The 18,394-nt window shown below is 55.9% G+C and overlaps 2 protein-coding genes across 8 annotated transcripts; one reads left to right on the top strand and one right to left on the bottom strand.

The window, feature by feature from the left end:
• Positions 1-1,476: 1,476 nt before the first annotated feature.
• Positions 1,477-16,800, top strand: SMARCB1 (SWI/SNF related, matrix associated, actin dependent regulator of chromatin, subfamily b, member 1). Of its 4 annotated transcripts, none has more exons than XM_056821157.1 (9): positions 1,477-1,607; positions 1,754-1,865; positions 2,328-2,457; positions 2,534-2,671; positions 3,255-3,382; positions 10,538-10,704; positions 11,095-11,285; positions 16,336-16,467; positions 16,556-16,800. In XM_056821157.1, exons 1-9 carry the CDS (start codon positions 1,515-1,517, stop codon positions 16,593-16,595), a joined length of 1,131 nt encoding a protein of 376 aa, XP_056677135.1. In that variant the 5' UTR covers positions 1,477-1,514; the 3' UTR covers positions 16,596-16,800. The 4 variants fall into 4 exon arrangements, with proteins under 4 accessions (XP_056677135.1, XP_056677134.1, XP_056677133.1 ...); XM_056821156.1 differs by having other exon boundaries at positions 1,754-1,892; XM_056821155.1 differs by having other exon boundaries at positions 16,336-16,800.
• Positions 15,783-18,284, bottom strand: DERL3 (derlin 3). 4 transcript variants are annotated; one of them, XM_056821160.1, is made up of 7 exons: positions 18,152-18,284; positions 17,997-18,062; positions 17,848-17,921; positions 17,657-17,750; positions 17,378-17,534; positions 17,203-17,293; positions 15,783-17,125 (listed from the first exon to the last, which is right to left on the bottom strand). In XM_056821160.1, exons 1-7 carry the CDS (start codon positions 18,242-18,244, stop codon positions 17,059-17,061), a joined length of 642 nt encoding a protein of 213 aa, XP_056677138.1. In that variant the 5' UTR covers positions 18,245-18,284; the 3' UTR covers positions 15,783-17,058. The 4 variants fall into 4 exon arrangements, with proteins under 4 accessions (XP_056677138.1, XP_056677137.1, XP_056677136.1 ...); XM_056821159.1 differs by having other exon boundaries at positions 17,378-17,573; positions 17,997-18,059; positions 18,152-18,283; XM_056821158.1 differs by having other exon boundaries at positions 16,994-17,125; positions 17,378-17,573.
• Between the last annotated feature and the right edge of the window lie 110 nt (positions 18,285-18,394).

The raw sequence follows: 18,394 nt of genomic DNA, 5'->3' as shown, positions 1-18,394 counted from the left end.
TCCATTGGCTTGAAATCCTGGGGTGGGAGGCACGAGCGCAGCCCCGCCGAAGCCCGAGAAGGGCGCGAGAGGCCACGCTGGTTACCGGAGCCGCCGAGGGGGAGCCAAAGCAGGAGCCATCGGGAGACCGTCGGTAGCCCCGGAGGGCAGTCGGGATTGAGAAGGCCCGAGACCCGGGACTGGGAGAGGGCGACGGGGGATGAGGAGAGGAGCTGGGCTGGGGCTGGGCGCCGAGGCTGGACGGGGGTGGTGAGCTGGTGGCTCTTGGAAGACGGCACAGAGGCTTTGGCGCCCCAGGAGGGACCTGTTTGGTCCTGAAGGCCCAGTGGGGGGGAGGGGCGGCCTGCCTTCCACAGCCTGGGGCTTTGGGGCTTCTGCTCTCTGGGACCCCCCCCCCCCAGGCACGGCAGCCATCGCGGCGGGGCCAATAGCCAAGGCTCTTGAGGCACCCCAGCGGATCCCCAGGGATGGTCCTAGCTTGGGGGCCTCTCCGGAGTGGGAGAGCTTCTCTCCAAGGCCAGACTCCCTGGCATGAGCTCCTGGGGAGGCAGCGGGTAACAGGGAAGGGGGGACATCAGGGGAGAGAATGAGGGGAAGTGGGGGATGCAGTGGGGTGGCTCATGCAGGGAGAGGGGCTGCTGGTCATCCTGTGAGGGGGAGGGGAGGAGAAAGGGGGAGGGGGAGGGGAAGAAGGGGAGAAAGGAAGGGAGAAGGGGGAAAGAGGAAGAAGGACAGGGCGGAGGAAGAGAAGGGGAGGGGGAGGAGGGGGCCACGCACTGACCCCGGCCTGTGGGTCTCCCTCCCCCTCTCTGTTTCCTGTGCTAGCTGGCCGTGGAGCCCGGGGGGTGGGGGGTGGGGTGGGTGGCGTCCTTGGTGTCCCGGAGGGGCGGGGGGAGACATGAGCGGGCGGGGGTTGGAGGTAAACCGAGACCCTTTTAGGGCAAGGAGCCCCAGACACCGGCCACTACCAAGTGTAGCTGACTACGGCCCACTTGGGAGGGCGAGGGCGGGCAGAGCCACGCCCAGGTGTTTTGGACTAGGAGAGGGGCGGGGTCCGGTTCCGAGCTTTCCGGGATCCCAGGCGGGGGCGGAGCCGGCACTGGGTTCCAAGTTGAGGCTGGAGGCGGGTCAGGGGCGTGGCCTGTTTGGAGGCGGGGCCCCGCTCCGGTCTTTTGTCCGGGTTCCCCCAGGGTTTGGGCGTGGGGGCGGGGCCGGCTCTTTGTCTGGGCGCCGGGACGTCGCAAGGCACGTACCGGCGCGCGCGTGGAGTAGGCACACAGACGTTGGCACGCTCGGTCTCAAGGACGCAATACGCAGGCGCAGGCGGCCTTTTGCGAGGCGCGCACGCGCACGCTCCCCCGCTGTCGCCGCCGGCGTCCCCGCGTGCGCCTGCGCACTGAGCGGCGCGGCCTGGCGGGTGTGGGCGGTGGCTGAGGCGGCCAGCGCGGGTTCGGGCAGGCGGGAGGGTGCGGGCGGCGGGTCGGCCTGGGTCCGTGGGAGCCGGGCCCGGCGCGATGATGATGATGGCCTTGAGCAAGACGTTCGGGCAGAAGCCCGTGAAGTTCCAGCTGGAGGAAGACGGCGAATTCTACATGATTGGGTCCGAGGTGAGGACTAACCTGAGGATCCGAGCGGGCCTGGGGAGGGCTGGGCGGGAGGCGGCCGGAGCCCGTGGTTGTGCCCGGAGCGGGGCTGGGGGGCCCGCAGGCTGTGCTCGCCCGCCCAGCAGCCCCTCCCGGGTCTCCCCCCGCAGGTGGGGAACTACTTGCGCATGTTCCGGGGGTCCCTGTACAAGAGGTACCCCTCCCTGTGGAGGCGCCTCGCCACCGTGGAGGAGAGGAAGAAAATTGTGGCGTCGTCCCATGGTAAAAAATCCAAACCTAGCGCCAAGGGTGCGTCTTCAGCAGGGTTTGTAAGCCTCTTTCCCCGCGGCCTCCCTCCAGAGGAGAAAGCGCTCTGGGGCCCCGGCCGGAGGGGGCGGGGCCGGCCGGGCCGGAGGGGGCGGGGCCTCAAAGCGCTTTACCGGAGCTCGAGGCGCGTCGCCGTCCCCAGTCCTCCCACGCATGTCCGGAGCATGGCATGCCTGTGCTTGGGGGAGCCGGGGTGGCCGTGGCCGTCCGGGGTGCTGGGGCGAGGCTGCGGGGGCTGGGGCTCCCCCCGGCTCCAGCTCAGCCTCCTGTAAGGTGCCAGCGGCTTCCTCGGGACCAGCCCTTCCCAGGACCGTGGCGGGGGCGCTGGGCCGCCAGCATGCCTGCCTGCCTGCCTGCCTGCCTGCGCGGCGTGGCCCGCCCCGGGCGCCCCGTGACGGAGCCTCTCTTTGGCTTCAGATCACGGCTACACCACCCTGGCCACCAGCGTGACCCTGCTGAAGGCCTCCGAGGTCGAGGAGATCCTGGACGGCAACGACGAGAAGTACAAGGCCGTGTCCATCAGCACGGAGCCTCCCACCTACCTCAGGTGGGCTGTGGGAGCGGCAGGCGGGCAGACCCTCCCGCCCGAGCGCCGCTCATGGCCCTTTCCCCTCCCCCTCTAGGGAGCAGAAGGCCAAGAGGAACAACCAGTGGGTCCCCACCTTGCCCAACAGCTCCCACCATCTGGACGCCGTGCCCTGCTCCACCACCATTAACAGGAACCGCATGGGCCGGGACAAGAAGCGCACGTTCCCGCTCTGGTGAGCCTGGCCCCGGGTCCTACGGGATGGTGGGCTGCGCTGCCAGTAGCACTTTAAACATCTCAGGTGGGAGGTAGTTGCTCTTACACGCTCCATTCTACAGATGGGGAAGCTGAGGCAGACCTGGATCACGAGACTTGCCCAAGTCAAGGACCTCATGAGTTTCAGAGGCTGGATTCAGACTCGCCCAGCTACCTACTCAAATCCTTGACCCATTGTTTTCCCAGGTCATCCCAAGAGCCCTTCGAGGTGGGGACTTTTTTCGTGGTTGCCATATGTATTGTTAAGGGAGTAGAAGGAAGACAGTGTCAGTCGAGAACCCTGTTGTTCAGCGGGCCAACTGAAGCACAGGCTGGGCTCCGGCCCTGCAGTCCATGGGGCCGCTGACATCTGCCCTTCCTCCCGAGTGCTCCACAGCCGGGATCTCTTGGGAGCCTTGAGTCACCTCCTGTTCGTCCCCCTCTTTAGAGCTCCTGGCCAGGGCACACCTCTAGGTCAGAGGACGTAGTGGACTCCGGCGTGGGGCTGGAGGCACGTGGGGTGCTGGGCGGCCCTGCTGCTGAACCCCTTCCTCTCTTTTTAGCTTTGATGACCACGACCCTGCAGTGATCCATGAAAATGCATCCCAGCCCGAGGTTCTGGTTCCTATTAGACTGGACATGGAGATCGACGGGCAGAAACTCAGAGATGCTTTCACATGGAACATGAATGGTATGTGGAGGGGTTTGGCTGTTGCGCTGGGGTGCTTGTGACTCCGAGCCAGGTGCAGAGCCTCACCTCTGTCTTGGGCCCTTTGGGCCTTCTGCTTTGGGAATGAGTTCAAGGAGCCTGCTCAGAACCACATGTTCAAGTGTGTGCTGTTGACAAAATGACTCTCATTTGGCATGGCAAAGGCAGCCTACCAATTGTTTGGCAATAGAGGTAAATTTGAGGAAAGAAGCTCCTGCAGCCTGGCTTAGGAAGCGCTGGTGGAAAGGCTTCTAATCCTTTGTGCCCAACAGTGTCCTTGTGGGGATGTCCAAGTGGGTCACTGGTCATGGGAGTGGAGAGGATGAGTTTGACACAAAGGGCCCTTGTTCCACTTTGTGGCAGCCTGTGCTCCCCCTGTATGCCTGAATGTTAGGATAGACCTCATTATTTTTTTGTTTCTTTCTGTTTTTTGGTCAACTGAAGTCAGGTCTTTAGCACAGCTGGCTGCCTTGTACCCCCAGTCTTTACCTTCCTACCTTTAGCTTATTTTGTGCCCCAAGTGCTAAATTCTTTACCAGGCTTGCTGACCTTCTCTAAAATGGTTCTTTCTCAAATGGGCTGACTATTCTAGGTAGGGCCTGATCAGAGGACCCGGAAAAGCTAGGTGAGAGGCTGCCTGGGAGATGGAGTCTGCCTAGTGGTCTGCTGGGGGCAGCGTGTGCCCCTTTAGAGAATGGACCAATAGTCCTGCTTAGGGTCACCTCATTTTAGGGAGCCAGTGGGAAGAGGAGGTGAGCAGGCCATTGGCTGAGCCAGCCTTCCCTAGGCATCATCAAGGAGAACTCCAGCATGGGGCAAGTGGATGGTCCAGGGCCAGAGAGCAACCTCTCCAAAAGGAGGGCAGCTGCCTCCTGGCTGCACTGAGGAAAGTGCTGGAGGCTCCCCTTGCAGCTCATCATACTCTGGGAGAAGATAGGAGGGGTGCCCCAAAGAGGCAGGGAATCCTAATAACTTCGAAGATAAGAGGAGAGTGAGCAGTGAGTCTTAGGAGTAATAATGGAGTCTGATGAGTGGTCAAGGATGGCAGCTGGGAGAATGGCCAGAGGGACACAGACTGCTCAAGATCCCTGCTAGTTTATACCCATGGAGATGGGGAGAAACCTATGTCAGGCAGCAGGACTGTCAGGGAGAACCTAGGGAGTGCTGGGCAAGAGAACCCCAGAAACTGACCTTAAGGCCTAACAGCTGCAGGTTCTGAGGGTGCCAGGCTTCAGGTGAGGGATTTGGAGGACACACATGTTGAGAGTATCCAGCTATGGTTGTGGAATGTGCATCTACCCTGGAAGTTAGAGGATCTACAAGGATATTGTGTAAAAAACTAGACACATCTGAGGAAATCCTGTACCTAGAAGAGGTGCAGCCCAAGGAAGGGAAACCTGAAGCAGAAATCATCCATTCATCTTTCAGTTCATCAGTCCATCATCTATGTCTGTCCATCCATCTATTTGTCCATTCATCCATCAGTTATCCAACCATCTGACATCATCTATCATATCATCCATCCCTCAGTTCAATTCATTTGTCCACCCGTCATCTATTCACCCATCCATTCATCCATATGTCCATTTATCCACATATTCCTCTATCCAGCATTTATCTCACCATCTATCCGATCATCCACCCATCTTTCAGTTCATCTGTCCATCCATCATCCATATGTCCTATCCATTCATCTATCCATCATCTATTTAGTCATCCATCCTTCCACCCATTGATGGGATGTTTTGGAGAAAGCAGCTGAGCTTACAAGTGTTTAAGGGTCAGAATAGCAGGGTCTCAATCCCTGAAAAGGAGGGGGTATTGTTTGGGGTCCTCACTAGAGAAGTTATGTTGCCTAGGCCACTGAATGAACCAGTCGTGGCTATAAACTGCTGTCTTTTCTTTTTCGCCGCATATTTGGGTCTTGGCAATTCCCCATCTTTTGAGAGGCCAGTTGAGACATTGCCAAACGTCACCCTGAATGTAGGGTAGAGAGAAAATGGCTTAGATTCCATTTTTTTTTAAGAGTTTTAAGTTTTATGCAAATTACAAGAATTCTAATATTGTGGTTGCAGATTTAAAAATATAGCTTAAGTCAAAATGACTTTTAGCAGCTTTATTTACAAAGAGATGGAAAGAGTGAAAGTGGAAAAAAGTAGATAAAGAGACAGATTCTAATAAGCCTACCAGCCCTTCTGAGAAGCCAGGCTCAGTCCCTAAGCAGGGCTTCCCTAAGACTGTCTCCATCGTGGATTTTCCTGGTAATCCTCAGCCAGAAGTCCCAGTAGTGTCTTTAGCCAAGGTTCCACCAACACAGCCTCCTCCCAAGCCAGGAAAGGAATGCCTCTCTGAAACCAATCTCTCCAAAAACCAAGAAGGAAATCAATCTCCAGAACCAATCTCTCCAGAAGCAAGGAAAGGAATGAATGCTAAACCATGTTGGGTTCTTTTTATACCCCTTTTTTTCCACATTACTTCCTGTTGCTCCTCTTTATTCACCGACACCAATGGCAATCTTTCAATTTGCCTAGCATTATCCAGGGTGTGTGTGGGGCAGTGGCAATTAGCTGAAAATAAGCAAGGGGACTGTTAATCATATCCTCACAGGAGCCTGGCCCAAAATGAGGTTGTTAAAAAGGCCCATCTTCAAGTGATTTGGAGGACAAGTAGGAAGGGGGAGGGCTTTGTCTTCAAGGGACCAGCAATGAAGTCTCTGATGAGCATTAGTCTGTTGTCTCAAATCTGGACAGAATCTCTGTTCTTTGTAGCACTTGGACCAATCAGGCCTCTTGCTCTGCCCTACCTTCTTTTTCCCTCCTTTCAGCACTGGGGAGATAGAAGATATCTATTATATGGCAGAGATTGCTAAGTGCCTTTAAAAAAAAAACAAAAAAACTTTACCGTCTTTCTTTGTATCAGCTTCAAGACTAAAGAATGACAAACACTAGCCATTCAGGGTGAAGTGACTTGCTAGGAAGTGTCTGAGGCCAGATTTGAATCCAGGCGCTCCTGACTGCAGGCCTGGTACTCTAGACACCATGATACCTTGCTGCCTCTCAGCTAAGTGCCTTTTATAAATAGAATTTCATTGGATCCTCACAACCACTCTGAGAGGCAGACCCTCTTAGTATCCTCCTTTTACCAAGGTAACTGAGGCAGACAGAGGTTCAGTGACTTGCCCAGGGTCCCACATTTAGTGAATGTGTGAAACTAGATTTGTACTTGGATCTTCTTGCCTCTAGGCCCAGCTCTCTGACCACTATACCACTGGCTACCTCATAAGAGTCTTCTCTGAGGAAACAAGTCCAAAGAAGACTGTTCTCACTTAGCTGATTCTAATGAAGGAGCTAGTGAGATTTCAAGGGCTTGTGGAATGAATACGGAGAAAGTCAGTACTAGACAAGTAGAAGGTAGTTAGACCAAGGGCCCTTGGAGAGGGAAGAAGTACATGCACGCATGGGTCCTGATTCCTTAAAGACCCAGAGATGAGATGAGGGAGAACAACACCCTGGTTGAATCGATGCTCTGAGGAGGAGTCACATCTCTTGGGGCTCTGCTGTTAGTTAAAGCTCATCAATTCGATTCTTAGGGCAGTGGGGAACCCTTGGGCTTGATTGAGTGGGAGAGGGACATGGTGAGGAGATGGATCAAAGTGGAGAAAGCCCTGGTTCTTGACTCCCACAATATGTCATAAATATTTTGGGGAAGTATCCAGGAGGCAGAGCCAAGATGGTAGAGAAGGTACACAGACCTACCTGATCATTCCCAAATTATCCTCCAAAAATCTATGATATAACATTTTCAAATGAATTCTGGGGGCCCAAACCCCACCAAAAGATGGGGTGAAATAATTTTTCAACCTAAAACAATTTAGAAGGCTAGCCCAAAAGAGCTATTTCCCTTTGGGGGAAGTGAAGTGACAGGCCTTCGAGATGGCTGAATTGGCAGCAAAGCCTTCTGGATTTCTTTACAGTAGATGATAAAGGCGGACAAAAAGATGACAACACCAATCTCTGGGTGGAAGACTCTTATTATATTGTCCATATACAGAACTGGGTCATCATCCTGGATTGGGGTTTTAGGATGAAGAGGCACTAGCATGCACCAGCCTTTGTTGCCACGGGGTCAGGGGACACTGTTCCAAGGCAGAAGGAGAGCTTAAGCCAGGAGAGAATTAAACATGCCTCTCCTTACATCATATCACTTTGGAAAAATTGAAAGTAGATGGATCCCCAGAGCTAGCTAGAAAGCAGTTACACAAAGAACCTGGTAACAGTGTTCCCTTCACCACAGTTACAGAGCCCAACTTGGGTTTGGTTTTTGTTGTTTTTTAATGAAAAGAAAAGATGGATAAATGAGCGAGCAACAAAAGAAAATTGGCACAGAAAGGTACTTTGGTGACAGGGAAGACCAAAACAGAAACTCGGGAGAAAACAAAGTCAGGAAAACAGGAATTGAATGGAAGCTTCCCCCCCCCCCCCATTCATAGAAGAACTCAAAAAGTATATTAAAAATCTGGTAAGAGAGGGGTCAGCTGAGTATCTCAGGGGATTGAGAGCCAAGCCTAAAGATGGAAGGTCTTGGGTTCAAATCTGGCCTCAGACACTTCCCAGCTGTGTGACCTTGGGCAAGTCACTTAACCCCCATGGCCTAGCCCTTATCGTCCTTTTGCCTTGGAACCAATACACAGTATTGATTCCAAGATGGAAGGTAAGGGTTTTTTTAAAAAAAGGAGAGGTAGAGAAATTGGGAAAAGAAATGAGAGTGATACAGAAGAAACATAAAATCAATAGCTTGATAAAGGAAGCACAAAAAGAATACCTAAAAAACCCAACAAACATAGAATAGGTCAATTCATGACAGATGCTCAAAAATCCACTGAAGAGAGGGAACTTCTTAAAAAGCAGAATTAGTCATATGGAAAAAGAGGTATAAACATTCACTGAGGAAAAACCTGAAAAGTAGAATTGGTCAAAAGGGAAAGGAAGCATACAAGGTCACTTAGGAAAATCTTGCCTTAAAAATTAAAATTGGGCAAATGGAAGCTCATGACTCCACGAAACATCAAGGTACAATCTAACAAAATCAAAAGAAAGGAGAAAAGTATGAAGTACCTCACCAGAAAAACAACTGATCTGGAAAATAAATCCAGGAGAGGTGAAGACGTTAAAGAATTATTGGATTACCTGAAAGTCATAGTCCAAAAAAGAGCTTAGACATCATCCTTCAAGCTGTTATCAAGGAGATCCGGAGGGTAAAATGGATGTTGTAAATATTGGGGTTAGAGGAGGTGGGTGGGCTTTCCAATTATCACTGCTGCCCTTGGGGGCCAGTCCTAGGATTTCTAGGCCAAAGGGTGGTGTTTTGGATTTTCAGCTTGATTTCCCAAAGAGCAGGGCCAAGTTACAGCTGTACCAACCATGCACTAGTACACCTTTCCTACAACCGTACCTCTGTGTTTCTGTCTCTTCTCTCACCCCTTTTCTATCTGCTAAATGCTCACTTCTCAAGCTGAACAATGCCTTCCATTGTCCCTTCCTGGCCATCGTAACCTTTTCTGTGCCGTGTCACTCCTATGTTTCTTAGAATGGGTCATCTCCAACTAAGGGCTATTCTGGTTCAGTGCTTTTAGGGGTTCAGGCCTCAACCCCACGTATTAGCTGCTCATGCCAGAGTGTGCCTAGTGCCTCCTTTGTTCTGCTCATCGTCACCTGAGGCCTTGGTTTCCTGGTTGGCATCCATGTCCTCTCCAAAAGTCCTTCCACCAGGGAGGCTGCCTGCTTTTGTTGGGAAGGCCTCATGGGCCAAGAGGAGCTCTTTCCTGCATAAGCCTGTTCCCTTTGCTCATACCACTTGCCAGTGTCTAGACCGTCTCTTGCTGTTTATCTACTTGAGGCCCTTTTGGTGTTTCCTGGGCCCACCCTTTAAGCCATGCCAGTCTGACATGACCCTCCTCCCATCTCTGTCACCTGGCTTTCAGCCAAGCTGCTTTCTTCCCTCCTTGACTTTGCTCCAATGGCTTCCCTGTGCCCATGTTGCCCTTTGAAAAAGATCTGGGGGTCCGAGTTCCTGTGCGATAGCCATCCAGATCTTGACCTGCCCTGGGAGGGGTCATTCATGTCTTCTGCAGGATTGGGTCTCATTCTGGAAACCACCACTTAGGAAGGATGCTGGTAGATGTCACCTTCTATCTCAGAGGCAGGGATGGTTTTGGGTAAGCACGGTTCCAGCACGCAGTAGGTGCTTAGCAAATCCTTGTGGCTTGACTGGACAGCTGGAGAGCCTCCAAGGTAGGGAAGGGCAGGTGAGAGAGCAGCTAGATGGATCGGGAACATGCCAGCTGCAAACAGATAATGTGACCGGTGAGGGGAAGGAGGTGGGAGGAGAGAGAAGAGGGCGATTGGGGGCCTGCCCCCTGTAAGTGAGCGCGACCTGAAGCAGGATCAGCAGTCAGGCCAGTAAAGAGGGCAGCTGAGGAAGAGGGTGGTGGGCAGGGCTGAGGGGCTGAGGGCATCCCTTCCCTTCCTTTCTCTGGCTTCTCTCTGCAGTAGAGCACCTCTCCAGGTTTCTGTTCTCTAGGAACAAGCATCCATAGCAAGAGGAAGGCTCCCGGTGTCAGTCTAGCTGAGTGGGGCTGCTGTGCCCTTTTCCCACTGTAGCACAGCAGCTAAGGGCTTCTTGATGCTCAGCAGCGGAGGCCTGGGGAACAGCATGAATACCGTTGAAGAAATTGGGGTTCAGGGGGTAGCCAGGTGGCTCAGTGGGTGGAGAGCCAGACCCAGAGCTGGGGGTTCCTGGGTTCCAATCTGGCCTCAGACACTTCCTAGCTGGGTGACCCTGGCCAGTCACTTGACCCCCATTGCCTAGCCCTGACCACTCTTCTGCTTTGTATTGACTCTAAGGCGGAAGGTGAGGGGTTAAAAGTCCACCCAGAGGCCTCTGAGGTCTGGGTCTCATCGCCCTTTCAGGCCATCTTAGTGCCCAGGAGAGGCCGTCCACACGAGCACTAGAGTGTGCCTGGCCTTTGAGCTGAGGAGAGGGAGCAGATGAAGGGGAACCGTACCCAAATCCTTGGGAGGAGGAGGGCCCCTTGTTCCGTTTTGACACTCATCGGCTACTTCTCGCCCCTGATCTCAGAGAAACTGATGACCCCAGAAATGTTCTCAGAAATCCTCTGTGATGACTTGGATCTGAATCCTCTGACCTTTGTCCCTGCCATCGCTTCGGCCATCCGGCAGCAGATCGAGTCCTATCCGACGGACAGCCTCCTGGAGGACCAGTCAGACCAGCGTGTCATCATCAAGGTAGGAAGAGGCCGCCGGGGCCTGCTGCACCCCTAGACTTAGGACTTGGGAGGAGGAGGGGCAGAAAGGACCCCGGGCCCTTGGCCAACGTGTGCTCTTTGGGACCTCCGCCCCGTCCCCTGGACTGGGAGATCTGATGCTTTCCTTTCTGCCCCCAAGTTTTCAACCTTAGTGAGAGGCGCTGTAAAAAAAGCTCGAGAAGCGGGGGTTTGGGAGAGAGTGGGGTTTGACGTGCTGGATTCCAGTCTTGCTGTGTGTCTGTTACGGTCTGACTGGGCCTCGCCTCGGCCTGTCTGGCCCCTCCACCCCACTGGGCCACCCGGGGCAGGGCTTTCTGGGATGGCTCTGCATTGATGCCCTTCCCCTCCTGCTTCTGGTGTTGGTGCCCAGTTGAACATCCATGTGGGCAACATCTCTCTGGTGGACCAGTTTGAGTGGGACATGTCTGAGAAGGAGAACTCTCCAGAGAAGTTCGCCTTGAAACTGTGCTCAGAGCTCGGCCTCGGCGGGGAATTTGTCACCACCATCGCTTACAGCATTCGGGGCCAGCTCAGTTGGCATCAGAAGACTTACGCTTTCAGGTAGGAGCCACCAAAGCCCCGGTGCTGGCCTTGGACCTTCGCTGTGGGGGCCTCCCCTCAGAGGAGCCCCAAGGAAGGCGGAGCTGGTCCATCCATCTCTTGTCTGGGAGGGCTCTGGTGGGGAACAGACCTCCCCCCTCTCTCCTTGAGGCTCTGAAGGGCTTAGGGTGTGGCCACACATGCCTGTGGGACCCATCTCTGTCATCTGGAAGGGGGGCCGTCCATGTGCTCTCCTGGAGGCTCTGGACAGCTTCTCTGTGTTCCTGTCGTGTGCGCACATGCACACGTGTATACGCTGGGAGGGCTGGGGGGAGCTTGCTTCCCGATGTCTGCTTCGGGGCAGGGAGGGCCTTTGGGCTACTGGTCTGACTCGCTCAGTCCTGGATCCATGATGCTACGAGGAGCCAGGTGGGCTTGGGCTTGGATTGCAAACTCCCCAGAGTTCGGGGGGAGGGGGGCTGCTTCCGGCCTGCCTGCCATTGCTGGGCCTGGCCATGAGTCAGGCAGAGCCTTGGGGAAGGCCCAGGCCCAGGCTTTTTTGCCCTCGCTATTTTTGTCCTGTATGGCCTGGCCTAGGTTGGCAGAGAGCCTGGTGGCCAGGAAGCTGGCTCGTGCCCCATAGTCACCCTGGTCACCTCCCTGTAACCTTGAGAGCTTGTCGCAAGGTCCCAGGTCGTCCCAGAGCTGCCCAGAAAAGCCCGTCGCCGCCATGACTTCTTTCTGGAGCAGTGCTGAGCACTGGGACTTAATCTGCTACCATGTTTTGGGCTGCTCATTGTAATAAGAGGCAGGCTAGAGAGACTTGAGGATTAATTCTGATTAAGATGGACTCATCTAGGGGGAAGCTGGGTGGCTCAGTGGATTGAGAGCCAGGCCTAGAAACGGGAGGTCCTAGGTTCAAATCTGGCTTCAGCCACTTCCCAGCTGTGTGACCCTGGGCAAGTCACTTGACCCCCATTGCCTAGCCCTTACCACTCTTCTGCCTTGGAGCCAATGCACAGTATTGACTCCAAGACCGAAGGTAAGGGTTTAAAAAATAAAGGGCGGATTCATCTAGCTTCTCCATCTTACAGCTGGGAAAGCTGAGGCCCAAAGAGGTTATAAGTGCTTCTTTTCCCAGGGAGAGGGAAGACATCTGCCCCCTGGTGTGCTCCTCTTTGTCTGATGTCTTGGCAGCTCCCCATCCCCCATTTTGGTCGGTAGAGGTCCCAGCCTTTCTGGGCAGGGTTCTCTTCCTAGAGAACTAGTAGCTGGCCAGTGGCAGCAGTTTACTGTCCCAAACCACGCAAACTAGGAGGCCTTTTCAGGGCATTGATGGGGAAGGCAAGGCAAGGCAGCTGCAATTGGGAGCTTGGGATGGTCTCCTGCCAGACACTGAGGAGGGACAGTGCTGCGAGCCCCAGGGTTTATGAGGAGCAGCAGGAGAGGCTGTGGTTGTGCCATCCAGAGAAGACCCTAACCCCTGCCGAAGATTCCAAGGGCCTTTGTGCATGAATGGTGAATGCAGGGGTGGTGACGGGCCGCAGGGACACCTTGCGGCCACAAAGTATGGCTTGGGCTAGGTGGCCTTCCAAGGTCCTCCTGACTGACTGGGGCAGCCCATTCTGCAGGCCCTTCTTCACTCTTGCCTAGCCCCGGGGTCTTCCAACCAGCAGGGTTGGTGCCAGACTGGCACTATTTTAAGACACACATTTAAGTGGAATCTTGGAAGAGCTGAAGGGGCACAAATTCAGGAGGCTGGCCAGCTGGCCTTCACCTGGCTCCATTTAGAACCAGGAGTGATTCTTTTCCAGGATGGGGTGGCTTGACTCTCCTTCCTGGGTGTGATTCTTTTGGTTTGGGCCTGTAGTCGGTTCCCATAGCCCGAACCTCACCAGGGGCTTCACTGGCAAGCAGCAGCCCATTGATGTTGGCAAAGCTCTGTGTCAGCAGTCCTAACAGACATCCTACTCCTCTTAATCACCAGGGGCGGAGTGGAGGGTTCTTTGTTGTCTGAAGCTGACAAGATCAGGGCAGACAATTGGTGTTGAGCCCCTCTGTCTGGGAGCTCATCAGGTTGGGCACATGTATGGACCTACCCTCTTCTCTATTGGAGAAGAGAATCTAGCAAACCACTTCTGGCCAAAGTGTTGTGGTGGTGTGTTGGAACAAGTATAGAGATGGTAGTTCTTAGCTTTGCTCCAGGGCAGGCCAGTTTATGGATAGGCCGCATGGCTAGATAGCAGGTGAGCTTAAAGAAAACACAGCTCCTCCCTGCCCTTCTAAAGCTTATGGTCTGTTAGTGGGGCAAGACAGGGACACGGACAATGGTGTGTCCTATTTGTTACTTGCATAGTAGGTAGAGAGTAAAAAGCCATGGAAGGAAAGGTTATTTTGCCCATCAGGATCCATTTGGATGAGGCTGAAGGAAGGGAATAAGCAGTTACGTAGTGCCCTGCAAGAGGATTTTAAAAAAAAATTATCATCATTTTACAGTTGAAACTGAGGCAAATGGGTAAAGTGACTTGCCCAGGGTCATATAGCTACCTTCTAAGGACTTCCTGACTCCAGATCCATACCTGCTGTGCTACTAGCTGTCTCTGGGCCCTATTTACAGGCCTGAGCTGTGGTTGCCGTGGGCTTGCAAGCATAGGTTAGGATTTTTTAGCTGTGGTTGCCTTGGGCTTGCAAGCACAGATTAGGACTTCTGAGCTGCGGTTGCCTTGGGCTTGCAAGCATGAGTTAGGACTTCACTGAGGAGGAGTGTCATTGAAGCATTGTAGATGTTTCATCTGTGTAGGGAACTCCTAGTGCAGGAATTCCCTTTGCAGATGTGGATTACAGGCCCCACAGGTGGTATCTAATTTATTCCTATGTGACACAAAGGGCTTTCCTGCTTCTGCTCATAGATCTCCTGCAATTCTCTACCTAACCCCCAAGGCAGGCTTTAATTGGGAGCTTCACTGTGACTTGGTGGGTAACCCAGAGGTTAAGTGATCTGCCCAGTGTCCCATAGTTAGATGGTGGCAGTTGAGACTTGACCTAGCTCTCGGCTCTCTGATCCTCACAGCTTTCCACCTCCCAAATTGCCTGCTGGACATCTCCACTTAGATAATCCCTTCACACCTCTTTCTCTTGCCCTCTTAAGACCTCCCTGACATTTCTTGGTGTCACCATCAACACGTAGGAGCTGTGTGCTGTCAGTTTTGCCCTGGCACCCTCCCCCTCACGCCCCATTTTTATCTCCTTTCTCCAATCCTCAGCACAGATGTTTGGTTGATATTTCTAAAGTGTAGGTCTGACCATGTAATTCCCCTGCTCAAGAAACTTCAGTGACTCCCAACTGACCCTGGGATAAAGGACAAACTGTTGTTTGGCACTGAAGGCCCTTTCCAGTGTCTTTGGCCTGTCTTTCCAAAGACCGAGCTGACATCTCTCCCTCTCACATGTTCTCCATTCTCACCAAAACGGTGCCTTCATGCCTTTGCACACACCAACCCCCTGTGCCTAGAATGCTCTTCCTCGTCGTTTCCCCCTCTTGAAGATTCCATTCTCCTTTCCTCTATTCCTACCTCCCCCCATGCCTTTGTATTTGCTGTTCTCATCATCTTGGTGTCCTTGGTAATTGCGGAGCGTTGGGGGTTTAGATGATAACCCACATGAGCCTTTCGTCAAACACACTGGGCCAGAGTAAGACTAGGCTAAGTGCGGTGCTCCTGTCCTTTCCCTGGTTCTGGACTTACAGTGCTCTTTCAGTGGAGCCTCACAGCATGCTGGCTCGCCTGCATCCCCCGGAAGGGCTGCCCAAATGTAGCCCTCATGTTGATACGGGCATGCCAGCTCTCTGAAAATGCACCAACACAGACACGACCCTTTGATTTGCATTGTTCCCATTTCTCTATTGATTCCTTCAGTCTGGATGACCAGCCCAGCAGTAAGTCCAGCCCGGTTGGGAGCTGGTGTTTTCCCAGTTGCTCTCTGGAGCTGCTGTGAGCTGACTGCAGCACAGCCCTAGTGGGGCCGCTACCTTGTAGGGTCCCTCCCATGAGGGACGTGCTTCTAATTGTCTCGCTGTGGAGGCTATGCTAGCCCTGCCTTTTCCATACTCCTCGGCTTAGATCACAAATCGCTCTCCTCCAGTCTTTTGGCTTCTATGCTGGACTGTTCGGAGACTTGGATACACACAAAGCAGGCCTCCTAGCCCAGCAGGAGAGGCCCAAGGCCGGCACATAATCTTTCTTGGCTAGAACAGTAAGCGCAAGTGAATGTGACGAGGATAAACAAGCAGCTACCAACGTGCTGCTGGGAGAGCGTGGAAAAGCGGATCTCCGGGGGATGGTTTCATGGTTTGGCAACCAGGCGAGCCAGCATGCTGTGGGGCTCCATTGAGAGCGCTGTGAGTCCAGAACCAGGGAAGGGACAGGAGCGCCGCACTTAGTTGGCCCCGTGTGTGAGGAAAGGTGCCCAGGAGAGCCTCCAGAGAAGGACCCGGGTATGGTGAAGCCACACCAGCGCCAGTTCTCTATTAATACGGATTTATTAAGCTTTGGGGTCCACGGGCCACCCAGCTGTGCATGTCCAGCAGCCAGGCCGGTCTGCTCAGTAGACCTCAGACCAGGAAGGGGGGTGGAGCGCCAGACCGTGGACAGAGGTCAAAGACGACAAAGGCTCCGCGTGGTTGTCCTGACCTTGCCCTGCCACTGCACTGGGAGGCCCGAAGAGAGCGACGCTGCTCACCTCGGTGCCCCGCGGTGTCTTTGGGCCCATTGGAGACGGAGGGCGTGAGCTGGCAGAGGCCAAGGACTGCGCGAGGGCCCAGGGCTGGGAGCAGGGACACGGCAACAGAACAGCTACAGAAGAAGTAGTTCGGGGCGGGGGTGGGGGATGACGGTGGAGCCGCAGAATCCTCCCGGAAGGGGGGGGGGGGGCGAGACAAGTGATTAGGCTCCCGGGCAGAGAGCACCCTTTGAAGCCCAGCCCACAGCGGAACCCCGAGCCGACTCTGCTGGGGAGACAAGGCCGCGGGCCTGGGGCGTGCCCCTCCCAGCTCCTGCTCTGTCCCTTCCCTCAGTGAGAACCCTCTGCCCACGGTGGAGATTGCCATTCGGAATACTGGGGACGCCGACCAGTGGTGCCCCCTCCTGGAGACCTTGACCGACGCTGAAATGGAAAAGAAGATCAGAGACCAGGACCGCAATACCAGGTGCCCTCTGTCTGTCCTGACCCTGGGGGGCCTGGGGGGGGGCAGCCGGGGCGCGGCCCCCACTCACTCTCTCCCCTCTGCTCCCCAGGCGCATGCGACGTCTCGCCAACACGGCCCCAGCCTGGTGAGCCCCTGGGCCGCGTGGAAGCCTCCCAAGACGGGCCCCTTTGCCTTTCCTCCGGGCGGGAGCGGCTGCTGCCCTCGGCCACCTGCCCCGTCCGGCCGCGCCACGTGACCTGGGCCGGGCCCATTGGCTTGTAGCCTGTGGCTGCCGCGGCCCAGCGGGAAGATTTCTTAAATAAAGAGAAGGTGGGCGTTCATGTCTCCTCCTGAGCCTGGGCCTCTGGCGTCACTGTGGTCCCCTTGCACAGCTGGGGCGGCTGGGCTTGAACCCAGGACTTCTGACCTAGACCAGGCGGGCCTGGGGCCCCAGGTGGCTTCTTCCTTCGTCAGGCCGGGGAAAGACTCGGGGCAAAGCCGAGAAGCCCCCACCTGCCCCCCCCCCCCCACCGGAGGAAGCCAGGTCTTTCCGGAGCCTGCCAAGATTTTATTCCAGTTGCAGTCATTTGGAGGGGGCGGGGGAGGGAGGGGTCACCGCGGCTCCTCGGGGAGGGGGTTGTAGTCCGGGTCCTCTTCCCGGGGGTCAAAGATCAGTTTCCTGCAGGGGGAGGAGTGTTGGGAGCCACGCCCCAGGCCCGCCCCCTTCCCGCCCCCTTCGGCCGGCCTCGAACTCACAGGAAGCCCGGGGTGAGCAGGAGCTTCTTGCCCCCCGGCTGGTAGGGGAAGACGTCTTCCAGGAAGTAGTAGATGTGGCCCACAGCAATCCCTGGGCCGGGGAGAGCAGGCTGGTTAGGGCGGCCCCGCCCCTCCCGGGGCCCCGCCCCCTCCCCGGAGCCCCGCCCCCGCTCACCCAGCAGGTCCACCAGGATCGAGTTGCCCAGGAGCAGCGAGAAGGCCAGGAGCACCCAGGGCAGGAAGGGCGCCTGCAAGTTGAGGAGGCCGAAGAAGTTCATGCGCAGGGAGGGGTTGCGGCGGCTCCACACGTACACCAGCATGACGGTGAAGGCCTGGCCCAGGAAGAAGAGGCTGGCCAGAAGGCCGAAGAGCTGGGCGCCCGGAGTCAAGGAGGCCGAGTTCAAAGGAGCCCCGCCCGGCCCGACCCGGCCCGCCGCCCTCCCAGGAAGGATACCGTCATGAGCGCGCCCCCGAAGAGGAACATGTACACGAAGTCGGCCGTGCGGCCCCGGAAGGAGCCCTCCTCCAGCATGCGGCAGTACCGGTACCTTGGGCTGCTATAGGAACCCTCACCGGCAGCCAGACCTCCCCGGGGGCAGCCCCGCCCGCCCGGCCCGCCCCGCCCCGCCCCGCCCCAAAGGATACAGGAAGAGCAGGTTGAAGAAGAAGCTGAAGCCCAGGGGCCCGAAGAAGAGGAAGGCGGTGACCAGCCTCCAGACCTGCGGGGGGGGAGGGGACAGGAGCGCCGGGCTGGGAGGGCCTCCCCTCCCCCTCCCCTCCCCTCCCCCCCTTACCTGGAACTTCCTGAAGATGAGCTCCGGGTTGAAGTAGAGCTGGAAGGGGGTGATGAGCTCCAGCTGCTGCGGGGACAGGACAAGGCCGGGTTGGGGGGGGCAAGAAGACCCGGGGCAGGGGCTGGGGCTGGGGGACACGCAGGGGCAGGCCTCACCACGGCGGCCGTGGTGAGCACGCAGGCGGACGTGTAGGCGCGCGTCACCGCCGGCACCTGCCAGAACTCGGCTGCCAGGCCCCGCTGCGCCATCTCTGCCCGGGCTGCAGCTGCAGTCGCCCCGGGCCCCTCCGGTACCTTTAACTAAACCTAATGTGCCCTGCCTGGCCAATCCGCAGACGCCCCACGCGCACCCTGGGGTGGCCGGCCAATGGGCGCGTGAGGCGTGTTCTCGTGCAGGCG

The sequence above is a fragment of the Monodelphis domestica genome, chromosome 3 (assembly GCF_027887165.1).
Source record: "Monodelphis domestica isolate mMonDom1 chromosome 3, mMonDom1.pri, whole genome shotgun sequence".
Classification (NCBI taxonomy): Eukaryota; Metazoa; Chordata; class Mammalia; order Didelphimorphia; family Didelphidae; genus Monodelphis; species Monodelphis domestica.
The sequence above is the reverse complement of the archived record's forward strand: the minus strand, read 5'-3'. Positions and strand labels throughout refer to the sequence as shown.

Bases quoted from the DNA above. Each gene is read 5' to 3' on its own strand.
- SMARCB1 (XM_056821154.1), top strand. From the start codon at position 1,515: ATGATGATGATGGCCTTGAGCAAGACGTTCGGGCAGAAGCCCGTGAAG. The intron at 1,893-2,327 runs GTGCGTCTTCAG...CTTTGGCTTCAG, and splicing joins ATCCAAACCTAGCGCCAAGG to ATCACGGCTACACCACCCTG. The intron at 2,672-3,254 runs GTGAGCCTGGCC...CTCTCTTTTTAG, and splicing joins AAGCGCACGTTCCCGCTCTG to CTTTGATGACCACGACCCTG.
- DERL3 (XM_056821158.1), bottom strand. From the start codon at position 18,244: ATGGCGCAGCGGGGCCTGGCAGCCGAGTTCTGGCAGGTGCCGGCGGTG. The intron at 17,294-17,377 runs GTGAGCGGGGGC...TCCCCGGCCCAG, and splicing joins GATCCTGGTGGACCTGCTGG to GGATTGCTGTGGGCCACATC. The intron at 17,126-17,202 runs GTGAGTTCGAGG...CTCCCCCTGCAG, and splicing joins CTGCTCACCCCGGGCTTCCT to GAAACTGATCTTTGACCCCC.